Below are 13,865 nucleotides of genomic sequence, written 5' to 3'. Positions count from 1 at the left end.
ACTATAATAATAATTATGGCAAAGCTGTTATAATATGGTGCTCGGTCAGTTTAATACATGTTTATGTAAATAATATCATGCATAATGTATATGTGTATTATATGACATTTTTTGCTTGAGCTTGTTTACCACAGTGGCTTTTTATACTTCATGCTCTCTTGAGAATAATTAAAAAAAAAAAAAAACAATAGATTGATGTCTCTTTGAAACTCTGGTTCCAGGTTGTATGACCCAAAGAAAAATTTCACATTCTGCGTAAAGGGGCTGAAAATTGATACTTGGTGTGAATAGGCCTTTACTCTGAATTCCAACACCCTCTTTTTTTTCCACTTCATGCCTGATAAACACAGAAAATGTCATATGTTGATTTCCCTGTGACATATAAATGTTTGTTCGGTCTCTTGTGCCCTTTCTGTAGCATTTGATACATTCATCTTTTGGAGCTTTGACTTGCAAACCAGACCTGTGCAAATGTTTGTGTTTTGGGGCTGCATTTTACGTAACCTGCTTATGATTCAAAACCGATGAATACATGCTATGCGCCAAAGAGTAAAAATCAATGCTTGCCGTGTTCAGAATAAGGTGTCAAATAAGATGTTAGGCTTTTAAGTGCATGACAGTTATTCAGGTAAGTCAGTGTTTTAGGGAAAACTATTCAAGACATACACTACCGTTTAAAAAGTTTGGTGTCAGTAAGTTTTTTTTTTTTATTATTATTATTATTTTTTATATATTTTTTACACTGACCCCAAACTTTTGAATGTAGAGTATGGTATGTGGGTCATTGACGAATAAGGTTTTTATAAGTGTAAAAAAAACATACAATTAATTTTGAAGTTTTATTAAGTGTTAAAAATGAGATTGTGGTTTTTATAATCAATTAATACTGCTTTTGTCTTCTTTTTTTTAATAAGATGGACAAAATTTGTCACCAAAAAGTCATTCGGTTTAACTAAAATTTCGATTTTACCGCATTACACTTTTGGTTATACTAAATGACGATATTTTCAAACAGTGTTAACAGGCTGATAGCTAGATAGCTAGCTAATTAGCTTTCTAGATAGCTAGAAAAAAGACAAACATTTTATTTTTAGTACAAGTTTTTAAAATATTTCAACATTTCCCATGTTTTATAGTGGTTGTACCGAATGACCTGATGTTTCAGGACATGCGTATAAGCAAGTGAAAACATGAATTTTTCAAATAGTTAAGAGAGAGTTAGTTACTTTGCTTCATGACCATGTGGTCTTTTGCAGGTGTCTGATGATATGACATGATATTGACCGCATGACTTGATCCAAAATGGTCCCTTTATATTGGTTGCTCCGAATGACATCAATGAAATTCATTTTTCCAGACATTCTTTCTCATAACAAAACAATGACTTCTACACATAATTTCCTTTGTGTAGATAAATACACATAATAGCTTTATATGTAGCAAAATATAATTAAAACCTTTGGATTCAATAAAACAATAAATACTTTGGATGTCATATCTTTGTTTTTTATTATTATTAAGGCCTTTGGACAAAAAAATGACCCGTCATGTCATTAGTAGGCACGTATCAAATCCTTGGGTCATTTGTTTTTACTCCAGTGTTGCATGTGTTGAATGGACCAGTCCAGGCATCTGTGCAGGAGAGTTCAAAAGAGTACAATTAAACTCTACAAAAGAGTCCAATTAAACCAGATCTTTAAATGAACCAGACATGATTAGTGAGCACAAAGGTATTGAATGAGTATACAGTAGTTTGATCAGTATGTCATTGTTCGATTGATCAGTGCACCATTGTTTGATCAGTCAGCACATTGATGGTTGATTTGTGACTTTTTTTTTTTTTTTTTTTTTACACACAGGCTCCTGCTCCCATGGCGTTTTCCATGACAACACCTCAAGTGCCTGTGTATGGAATGGTGAGCATTGTGACCTCACAGTGGTTACATGGATATTATGTAGATTAATTAAATGGTTAATAGCTGAAAAGAAAATAACGCTGAATGTAATGTTTGGGTGGATTTAGGTCCCTCCTCAGCTGGGACAGATGGGAGGGGTTCCAGTGATGACCCAACAACCCATGTTGTACAACCAGCCTGTTCTTAGACCCACTAACCCTTTCACCCCCATCCCCGGAGCCCAGGTACACACAAAACAAACACATACCAGTTAATCCACTTATAACACACATTGGCCTCCCATGCATTTAAACCATACATCAGGGCTATAATATAACAAACTTTCATATCGGTAGTTATCTCTCAGTTGAATGACAGGCTGAAACTTAATGTTGAAAAGCCTAAAAGACCTTCTACTGTCTATTTAGTATGTCATCAATAATAAACAAACAATTCCAGCAGGATTGAATCAGTATTCATTTTATTGTTTTTAATGGAAATGAATTTTTTTTTTTTTTTTTTTTTTTTTTTTTGGCAATACTGTTACTCTTGTATTTTTTTCTGTTTGAACCAATATATACCATATAGAAATATTGTATTGGCATATGTATTAATAGCCCTATGTATTAGGGATGAGAAAAATAACTTTGATTTCTGTGATTAATATTTGACAATTAATGTATAAACAATAATTATAGCCAGGGCTTGACATTAACACCCGCCAAATGTGGGTAGATTTCAGCTGTGGCGGATAAGACAGCCACTCCCACTAGCCACTTTGGCGGGTTGAATTTAATTTCAGCTTACAGCCAAATGAAATGCCAAAATTGTCGTATCACAAAATTACAATTCAATTACAATTCTTTATCGATTAACTTGCAGTTAGTGAAGGCGGGATAGGTGGAATCGCGCTGAATGACACACAACAGAAGCGCTCTCTATGTCGTGTGCGTGATCAGTTCTCCTTGCGCCTGAATAGTCAAATACACAAACACACAGATGTCAAAATGTCCATTGTGTGGAGTATCTCACGTGAATATAGTCGGTTATGGCTTAAGTGGACGTAAACAGGTGGGTAATAACTGGATGTGTATCAGTATATTACATCCATGCATTCAGCAGCCCAATTAAATACCTGTCATTAATGTTAATCAAACAACAAAAGATGTTTATAAGCCTGTGTAAAGATGTTAAATAAAACAAAAGATGTTAAATAAACCTACTGTATCTGAAAAAATATATTTTTAATCAAATATATTGTTTTTGTAATTTGCTAATTTGCTGCTTTGTTCTTTTATATAGCCTAACAAAAATAACTTATAAAATTTCTCATATTAGCCTATGCTCATATTGCCCACCCCTTGCCCACCTGTACATACCAGCTGATATACAATGTAGTCTTGATTTGGGTCATCACTCTGCATTTGAAAGGGTTTTAAATCTTCTAAATCAAGTAAAATGACTCACTATCAAATAATTTAAGCATGCCAAAGTCAACTTTAATCATACAAAATGTAATTTCCCAACGGCAAAATTGTGGCCAGTGAAAATGCTGAGTGGCTAGTAATTTTTTTTTAAAACCACAGGGGTGGAGCAAAAAAGTTAATGTCAAGCTTTGATTATGGCAATTAACACATCCATCATTTAAAAAAAAAAAAAAATTTGTATTGTGAAAATGAATGTGCAAATTTGTTTTTAATGTGAGCAAAATGAACTGATAACTCTTCAAACAGAGAGAGCAGATTAGTTCACTTGAATTAAAAGTTTTATTAATATTGTTCTGTAATTGATGAAAACAATTTGATAATTTGCAGTGTAGGTCTGGCTTTTAATTATACTGTAATGTTGAATGTCTATAATAACTCATTTTATAAACAGAAATGGAAAACAAATCCATTTAATAGAGGTATTGGTATCAGTGATACTGGCCTTCATTTATAGTACTTAAGCCGTGCACACACTTAACGATTGTAAGGCCGATTATGAATGTAAATTGATACTTATGACTGATCGCGCTCAAACGCGTCCAGTCAGAGCCAGTTGCGTTCAGTCTGCGATTACAGTCGGTGTTCAAATTCCAAATTGTGTAAGTATTTTAATCTGCTTCAGTCGCAGGAAACAATCGCTGTATGTTGAGTCTTAGAATGTTTTAGCTAGTCGTTAAATGTGTGCCCAGCTTTAGTAAAAAGATGCCATTAAAGGTGCGGTAGGTGATTTGGGAAATGCTAACATTAGCCTGCTAGCATTGAAAGCATACGATCCCACCCTCCCTGCAAATCGCCGTCCAAATCCACACCTACTCCAAAACACTGAAGGTGCACACACACACAGAGCTACTCTCGGCAAAGCGTCACAAGAGACGGCATTAAACTACCTCATGTCTCAAAGCACATAACATTACAATAATAATGAACGTAAACAACTTATTAGAGAGCTTGTACCTGACTGCTGCAGATTCGTTTCGGTGTTGATACTGTTGACATGGAAACGCATTACGAGTATGAGGACGTGAACAGCTCCGGTTAGAATCTCTTAATTGACCCTTCGCCGGGAGTTTGATTGACAAGTGATCTAACCAATCATAACGCCGAATCCACCATTTTGTCCGACAAAGCAGTCAGGAGTTAGAAGGTTAACCTCAGTGGACTTAAACTTGAAAAATGGTGTGTCCTGACGTCTTTCCGTGTTTGAAACAACTTTCCTTCTCATGTTCATTCATGTTTATTTGATGCTATAAATGAACTAGAAGGAAGAGATGATCGGTTTATGAGCCTCTTGAGCTGAGGCGCTACAGTGATCTGTCACGACTATGGTCACGACACATTAAAGAGCCACAAAACGGTTTTTATTGTTTGAATTTCTTAAAAAAACTACACAGTTTGAAAGTTGGGACTTTGTTTAATATCATAAGTAACCTGCTCTGTCTTGTCTGTCGACGTGTTGTCAGTGTCCTCTTTGCTCCGCGATGTATTTTTCACTGCGTGTGGCGTGACAGCGCCACGGCTTGTCGGACAAAGCAACAGTAACTAAGGGGGACGGGTCTTTGCGAAGGGTCAATTACGGTAGTTATGGTGTGAATGCAGCATAAACTCATTGTTTTGTTTTGGTAGGAACTGTAAAAGGTGGCTGCTGTTTGTTTGCGGTGCTCTGGTCTTGTATAAACTCTGCATAGCATGAAACGCGCTTATGACGTCTGTGCAAACAGGGTTGGCGAGGGTATGTGAAAACAAACGCTGACAGGCACGTAGGATATCGTATTATTATATTCGGACCGAATATAAAGATCGGGTGAACATTTTAGGGTCCTACGCCCTCCACAGAGGATATATATTTATAAAAATACTTTTAGACCGTTTAACATAGTGATTGCTATCAGGATATAAGGAGACTTTTAATCAGTATAACAAAAAATGTTTCTGTAGAGAATCACCTATTGCACCTTTAAACAAATATTTAAAATATTTAACATACCATCTTTATGTTTGCTTCCATATTAATTTGGAGATTTAATGTGAAAATCTATGCAATGTAATGTATTTTTTAATTGATTGACATCCCTTAATATTACATTGATATTTAAATGTTTACATTAAGCATTGTTAAATAGCGTATTAGTTTTTGCTGTAGTATTCAGAATTATCCATTTTCATTGGTATTATAACTACAGAAATTTAGTATTGACACACACACACACACACGCACAGCTCCATGACTCTGGCAAGTACACCGATGCTCCATTTACAGACATTCAGTTCTGCTGCATTCACACGGTCATTACTGAGCCATTTGATGCCGTTCTCTTCATTTACTGTATAACTCTTTGTGTCTACAGATGCAGTTCATGTAAGCAGCACTTCAGCAGAGCGCCAAACAAGACGGCTAAGAGGAACACCAAGCAAGTAGAGGATCCAACTACCACCAGATAAAAGGAGGGCGAGATAAAAAGAAAGAGTGTGCATATAAAGAGAAATGTATTTGTCAAGAATGCTCACCTCAATGTCTGAAACGACTCACCCAACACATACAAACACACACCAAATGAGAGTGCGCACAGTGTTTCATTTTTCATCTCTTGAAGTTCATTTCTTTCCTGGGGCACTGTGTCTACTGGCAAGTGTGATACATCATGGTAATTGTGGATTTTATTGCCGGTATTAAATTACCATGCACTGAGCACTCTGCTTTTTTTTTAACATCACAATTAATATTAATTAAACCTGAAGCCCATCACAGTGGACTTCCTAGTACTGTCACCTTTTGCTCTGTTATGAAGATGCCCATGCTTAGTTCAGGAAAACAGCATGTGTCACCAAAGAAAAAATATGTTTACTAGATCATAAACATGTTTAAATGGTTCATTAACACAATGCCTTGGCTTCTCATTTCAGAACAAGGAAAGAATTTGACCCCTTATTTAAGGTGTTCTGCACCCCCAAGCACTTTACACATGCATTTATGTGTAACATAATATACAACATTGAGCTTGTCTCTTATATCTAGAACTTTAGTTGTCTAATGTTAACATTTACCATGTCTTACTGATGGCTTTTGTTCAAAATAGCCAGTCAGTCTTTTTTTTTTTTAACTGGTTTAAGGGTTGTCGTTTCAGACATGATGGTGGTCTTGCACACACACACACACACACACACACACATACACACACATGCACACACATAAACTGGTGTTACGTGAGCCACATGAAGAGCTCCCTCTTACTGGCCTCCCACCTTGTTTTGTCACTTCCAGGACACTGATAAACATATCTGCTCCCGCTCTTCTGTGTGTTAACCAAACATATCATGTATTTACGACTACATCTCACACTTTGAGACCACTCCCACATGTACCACCCACCCTGAGAGCGAGTGACCGGAAGCATCGGGGAAGGGTACAGGGTGAATGGCCCTTTTGAAAAATCTGTTTCTAATAAGGGTTTTTGTTTAACCCTTTGTTTTTTAATCTTTTTTTTTTTTTTCATAGAAAGCATGTTATAAATATATATATTTTCATTATTATTTCAGAGAATGACATGAATCATGGTCTGTTTTATGTTGCCAAATTACATGCATATGCGATTCGAAAAATGCCATAAGCTAGCTTCTGTACCCAGCACCTGACATCACGTTTCGTTCTCTGAACGACGTGCGTATCGGTGTTTGCCAACTTTGGAACCAAAATCAATAGCTAAAATCTACTTTTAAGTCTGTTTTCGTGCAGTTCCTCAGAATGTGGGGTACTGTTAACAGGGTATCTTTATTTTTGCTTGTGCAGCCAAAGTATTTCTGATCCTTCTGAAATCCCTTTAACCCTTTATAGAGCAGGATTCCAGTCCACCCTTCACATCATCCCATAATTCCTGCTTTGTTTCTTCATGCTTTGTTCAATGATACCGTTTAGTTTTTATTCTGCATGGACTGATGGAACGGCAGTGGAGATAGTGGTTACATTTTTTGCCATGGTAAATGAAAGCAATAAGCCCTGTGAAAGCAGTGGTTTACAGTGATTTTAGAATCTCAAACAACGCTGTTCTAAAATCACCGTAAACCATGGATTCACAGGGCTTGTTTCTTTTATAAGACAGTTACTGCATATAGCTGGTTTCATAAAATCAACACATCGCAGCAATCATTTAATTTATTGATAAATAATAATCCTTCCGCCAAACAACGTAGTTCTTAAGCAATGTTTAGCAGACACAGTGGAACTATCCACTATATAAAAGTTTTCTGTAGTGTTGTTAAAAAGTCACTCTTTTTTACACCTCTAAGTCATGTTATAGAGCAGTTATGACATGTTTATAACAGTCAGTCATGTGTACATTGTTAGTGTACAATCAGAATGTTTTTTGTGATGTATAAACATAAGACACACCTCCTTTTGCCATTTATTTAAACCAGGTTCAGCCAATTTAAAAGGGCATTCCACCCAAAAATGCAAATTCTGTCATCATTAACTCACCCTCACGTCGTTTCAAATCTGTATGCATTTATTAATGTATATTTTATTACTTTCTTTTTTTTTTTTTTTGCCCCATACAATGATAGTCAATACCAACATTCTTCTTTTGTGAGAAGGTCATTAGGTTTGGATCGAAATAAGGGTGAGTGCATGATGGCAGAAGTTTCATTTCTTTGGTGAACTATCCCTTTTTTTTTTCAGCAGTTCAAGTGTGGTCATTGTTTGTGTGTGTTGCTAAAGACAGCACAGGTTGCTGTAATGCGTGCTGTGTGAGTGCCTGCCCTCCTTTTGGAGAAACAATGTACACCATGTTTCTCTGCTTGCTTATTTCTGTGTGTGAGTGGGTTACTAATTCCTTATTGAGCGACTCTTAACAAGCTTGTGAGTTTATTCTCCTTTGAGTGCTGTCAGAGGGTCCAGCTGGTTCAGACTGAATGCTTTTTATATGCAGGCTCTGTGTTGATACTCTCGCTGGGTTTGCAAGGTAACGGGGCACTGAGGTGCGATGCTGTTTAATTAGGATCTATTCTATTATCCCGTCACCGGAGGCTTTGCGTGTGTGTGTGTGTGTGTGTGTACGTGAGCGAGAGAGCGAATGTATGATTGTGAGCTTCAAGGAGGAGCACAAGATCTCAAGATGTGCTAAGGTTCTATCATTCATGAGTCAGGGTTTCCATGGTAATCTCCAGTTTCTGGTCCTTGGCACAGGTTGCTTAGCACAGCTTTTCCACATTTTTTTTTTCTTTCGGCCATATTTTGTCTTTTTTTTTAAATATAATTAAAATCTCTGCATGCATTAGCAGCCCTGCCTCGGGTGAAGAATGCATCTTAAAATGCAAGTTTATTTGGCAACCTATGATAATATTGCTTTTGGATAACCTGTAGGCCTGTTGATTTTTTTTTTTTTTTTTTTGTCATGAACGCTTTTCTGAAGGCTTTTTTTTTTTCCCTTTTTTTTTTAAATACTTGGTTGAACTAAGTAAAGAAACATTTTATTTTTATTTAAGGTCACTGCTATGAAGAAAGAGGTTCCCTACGTTCTTGTTCTCACAGCTCCCCCTTGTGGTAATTGTGTCTTTCACATAAACAGCTGCTAGATTGTGACCCGAGTCTTTTTTTTGGTGTTTATGGGACTGTTGTGTACAAAAAGCAAATGTCTGAGTGTATTGAACTCACCACTCTACATTCATCCTTTATTTTAAAGCACTCAGCCAGACTGAAGAGCAGCCAAATCCAGAGTACTTGTGAACTACTTAGCCTGATTTTATACGCCTTGGCTCGTCTCATTAGTTGGCCTGGAAAACTCGGCTCAGCAGCGGCCTTTCAGAAACGGATGTGTCAGCGTGAACCACACATCTGTAGAGGGGATGCTTGGTGTTCAGGTTCCTTCTCACCATTGTATAGTCATGGAGCTGTCCTGGCGCTTTAATTACTTTTTTTTTTTTTTTTTTTTTTGTCTGCTACATTCACATTAGCATCTTTTATCCTTATTTTTCTGTTACAGAATTATATGCAGTATATTTAGAAATACGTACACAGTAAAAGTGCCATCATCCCCGTGTATCAGCCCAGGGGTATGGCAAGCCGTTTTGACTTTTATTCACATCTCAGGATATGAATTCTTGATATCAACAATTCAGTTGTTGATATCAGGAATTACATTTCCACTAGTAACAATGTTAATTCTTGACATCAACATTTGAATTTCCACTGAATTTCCATTGAATTCTTGATATCTGTAATTGTATTTTCACTAGTGAAATGTCACCATAGGCTGCCATTCAAATTCAATTGTGGATATCAAGAACTGATTTCTTACTAGTTGAAATTCCAATTTCACATATCAGAAATACAATTCTTACTAGTAAAAATAGTAATTTTTGATATCAACATTTCACTAGTGAAAATACAATTACAGATATCAAGAATTCTAGTTTTTACTAGTGGAAATAAAATTCTTGATATCAAAAATTAGCATTTTAACTAGTGAAAATTCAATTGTTGATATCAAGAATTCATATCCTGAGAATGAATAAAAGTCAAAACGGCTTGCCATACAGGGGAGCAAAGCAGCAACTTTTTCTTATCTATTTATCATAAAATGCCAAAAAAAAAAAAAAAAAGAGAGAGAGAACCTCCATGTTTATGCTGATTTCCTCACTGTATGTTTTGTAATTTATTTATGCAGACCATAAGGAGTTTATTCAGCATGGTGAAAATTTAAAAGCAGAAATTGTGGGATTGTGTTTAACTTTTTTGTTTCTTTAACTTTTTGTCTGCCTTTCATTGACATAAATAAAGTCCATTTTCATTCCTGAGTTGTTGGTTATTTTTGTTTAGTTTCACTTTTTTTATCCATCTCATCATATTGAAGCCCTCTTAAATCCCAAGCAGGAAGATCATTGCTCTCGAGGTCTTTTTGGATGACCCGACGTGCGGTTCTTTTGTTTGCTCTTCTCTGGCCTCTTGAAATTGCACTTCATGCCTGCCTCACGGCCCATAATGCAGGGTTTTTAATGAACGCACGTTTTCAATACCTGGTCAAATTTGTATAGTGCCGTGTTGTGTTGTTTTTGCGTCTGTCAATGTAATTTCTGTTGAATTTATTGCACGAGTTTCACTGCAACAGGAACCACCTGATTATTTCTTTGTAGCACTTTTTGACAGTGGACTCAGAAACTGCAAAATCAACCAATGTTTCTTTGTGAATCTTCTTCTGTTTTAAGAACAACTTCAGCTGTTTTGAAGTTGTCCAAACAGTGTACGTGGAGCTGGTTATAATGTGTGGAAAAGGATGTACAGCAGCAACTTCCATCTTGTGGTCCTTTCCCCCAACTTTACAGCAAATCTTTGTTTAATAAAAGGTTAAATTAGTCTTTGCTATGACATTTAAGGTGATTCCTGTACTATTTGGCTAGACAAAATTTGATTTCATTAGTTACTAAGTAACTAAATGTGGTTTAGATTATTTAACCCTTTGTTCTACTCTTCTGAAGGTCACCGTGTGTGATTTGAAGCAGAGTCTACATGTGATTTTTCACTTCTGTATGAATTATTTGAGCGTAGCCACTTAGTGCAGTCACTATTTTTTTTGTTTTTTTTTGTTTTGAATATGTATCATTGGGGGAAAAGAATCAGACATGTGTGGATGTGCTTGTACACCAACTCTCTCAAGTCTGCTAGAACGCTTGCATCGGTTGTCGGTGAAACCTTTAATCAGTAACTAAACCCGAATCAAACACCCTCATCATTGACGTTTCATCTGCAACTGCCTCTGGTTTCCCCGTGAGCTTCATGAACCACACAGCACTGGTTGAAGTCGATGATCTTATGATACCAGTCTCTCCTGAACTGTCTTTTGTACGCTTGCATTGAGATGCTCAACCTAGGACCAAGAGATGCGATGGATTTAACTCCATTTTCTTTTGATCGCTTTTTAATTTGTACCTGTTTTCTTGCATGTTTTTGTATCTGACATGCCTGGGAAAGTTTCACAGTTCCATGTAACGTTTGCGAAGTTCTATTAAATATGGTGCTGTTTTTTTTTGTAAGCAGTCGTTGTCGTAGTGATGGACGGATTCTGTGTATATCTGTTACTTTTATGATTTATCAGTGGTTGTTTGTGCTGATCTGGTATGTTATATTTCTTCTTGCCATTTTTGCTTGGGTCAGTTTTTGTAAGTTCTTTTATTCTTACTTTCTGTCTCGGTCTCTGTTTTGTTGTCTGTATTTGTGAAGAAAATTTATGGTTGCAAGCCTCTAACCTGAACCATGAATGAATGCCTTGTGAATAAATGGAATTAACGCTCGCGCTCACCGGTTTCTTAATAAAGGACATTTTTAACAGATTTCATCTTGGCTGCCTATTCTGTACATCTATTAATATTCATCTACACAGTCAGGACTAGTATCTGACTCAATTTTTCAAGGTTTCTATTCTGCAGCTGCTTATTTGCATTGAGATTCCTTACTTTTATACTTTGTGCCTGCCAGTCAAATTAAATTTTTTGCTCAATGAGAAAAGATTGTGCTTCCACTGTTGCAGTGGATCTGTTTCTCTAACCCAAATCCAGCATCTACCAAGCTGTAAGTGTTTGACTTTTATGACTCAAAGTGACTGTATTTGCAAAAAAGCAAGATATATTGTTACGCCTTGTAACTTTTCTATTTTAATATATATTAAAATGTAATTTATTCCTGTGGCAAAGCTGAATTTTCAGCATCATTACTCCAGTCTTCAGTCACACGATCCTTCAGAAATCATGTTAATATGCTGATTTGCTGCTCAAGAAACATTCTTAAATTAAGAATGTTCAAAACAATGACACCAGATACTGCAGATACATTATATATAAAACACGGTCGGGGGGTGAAAACCTTTTGAATTTGAAGATCAAGGAATATTGTACTTACTTTGTCTTCTGGCAAACATTTAAGTGTCTTCTGTTGCTTCCGAAGGGCAGTACTAAATGAAAAAAAGAAAAGAAAAGAAAAAAAATTAAACAAAATAAGAAAAATTGTGACGTCTTCATCCTGTGCAAAAGTTTTCACCCCCGACTCTTGATGCATCGTGTTTCCTTCTGGAGCATCAGTGAATGTTTGAACCTTTTTTAATAGTTGTGTTTGAGTCCCTCAGTTGTCCTCGGTGTGAAAAGATGAATCTCAAAATCATACAGTCACTGCTGGAAAGGGTTCAAATATACAAAAGATGCTGGAAAACTGAAGAATTTACGGGACCTGGAGGATTTTTCTGAAGAACAGAGCTCAGTTTAACTGCTCAGGACAAACAAGGGACTCGTAATCAACCATCACAAAACAAAAAATAGTCATAGATTATCCAGGAAACGACACACAGTATTAAGAATCAATGGTTCACAAACTTTTGAGCAGGTCGTTTTTATAAATTCAGCTTTTTTTTTTTTTTTTTTTTTTTTTTTTGTGGACCATATATAAACATCTTTTTTGTAAAATATCTCACTCAGGACAGTACTAAATAAAAAATAACATGCATATTGTATGATCCCTTTTTTGTTAAAATTATTCACATTTTCACAGATTCTTCAAGGGTTTCACAAACTTTCAGGCAGTACTGAATGTATAGAAAAACAAGACTTTACAAAACAATTTATCATTTTATCAATTTAAAAAAGCCACAATATAACATAATGAATTTTAATAGAGGACCAGAATAGTACACAGCTTTACAAGTGAAATTGCAGAACAGAACATTTCATGCATTAATGCACTGGTAACACTTTACAATAAGGTTTTTAGTTGACATGAACTAAGAATTATTAGTTAAGAATTTACTAATTCATTATTAAAATCAAAGGTAACACTTTATTTTAGTGCTGTAGTTACATGTTACTACATGTACTTACTATAGTAATAACAGTAAATTATGCATAATTGCAAGTAACTAACCCTAAACCTAACCCTAACTGTAACACTGTTAATTAATAGTAGTTAATTAATAACTTATTTGAGTAATTACAATGTAACTATGGCACTGTAAAATAAAGTGTAACCAAATCAAATGTTGTATTTGTTAACATTAGTTAATGCACTGTGAACTAACATTAACAAATATTAATACTGTAACAAATGTATTGCTTATTGTTAGTTCATGTTAGTTAATACATTAATGTTAACAAATGAGACCCTATTTTAAAGTATTACCCATTTAATAAATGCATTTTTATGTGTTTTAAACATTACATTTAATATATATTTTTGTATTTATCTGAGAAAGCAAATTGCAACAACAATCAGTTCACAATATGTTGATTTGTCTGTCATTACTGATAATCAGATTAAGTAAAAAAAAATATAACACATAACCCACCTTTAGATTAGCTCTTTCTAGTAGCTTTTTCTGTGCCCCCCTTCTCCCTGTCTCTGTAGACATCAGGAATGTCACACCCCCTCAGACTGACCCCAGCAGCTGTGAGGAGCACATGGCACACTGGCTATTTTTAGAGTTCATTCAGACTAGAATATCTCCTTCTTTTT

General features: G+C 35.6%; 1 protein-coding gene and 1 long non-coding RNA gene across 6 annotated transcripts in view; one reads left to right on the top strand and one right to left on the bottom strand.

The window, feature by feature from the left end:
- Positions 1-6,257, top strand: part of si:ch211-200p22.4 (phosphatidylinositol-binding clathrin assembly protein) — a 69,306-nt gene extending 63,049 nt beyond the window's left edge. For all 5 annotated transcript variants that reach the window (XM_048183858.1, XM_048183861.1, XM_048183860.1 and 2 more), the window contains 3 exons: positions 1,860-1,916; positions 2,024-2,140; positions 5,728-6,257. In XM_048183858.1, coding sequence (XP_048039815.1) covers positions 1,860-1,916; positions 2,024-2,140; positions 5,728-5,742 — 189 coding nt within the window. In that variant the 3' untranslated portion in view covers positions 5,743-6,257. The remainder of the gene's footprint in view (positions 1-1,859; positions 1,917-2,023; positions 2,141-5,727) is intronic.
- Positions 1,485-13,854, bottom strand: LOC125264524. Its single transcript, XR_007184089.1, has 3 exons — positions 13,699-13,854; positions 12,267-12,318; positions 1,485-1,632 (listed from the first exon to the last, which is right to left on the bottom strand). It is a non-coding gene; the product is annotated as an uncharacterized LOC125264524 (long non-coding RNA).
- Positions 13,855-13,865: the final 11 nt, after the last annotated feature.

The sequence above is a fragment of the Megalobrama amblycephala genome, linkage group LG3, assembly GCF_018812025.1.
Source record: "Megalobrama amblycephala isolate DHTTF-2021 linkage group LG3, ASM1881202v1, whole genome shotgun sequence".
In the NCBI taxonomy this organism is placed as follows: Eukaryota; Metazoa; Chordata; class Actinopteri; order Cypriniformes; family Xenocyprididae; genus Megalobrama; species Megalobrama amblycephala.
This window is presented reverse-complemented; position numbering and strand designations above follow the sequence as displayed.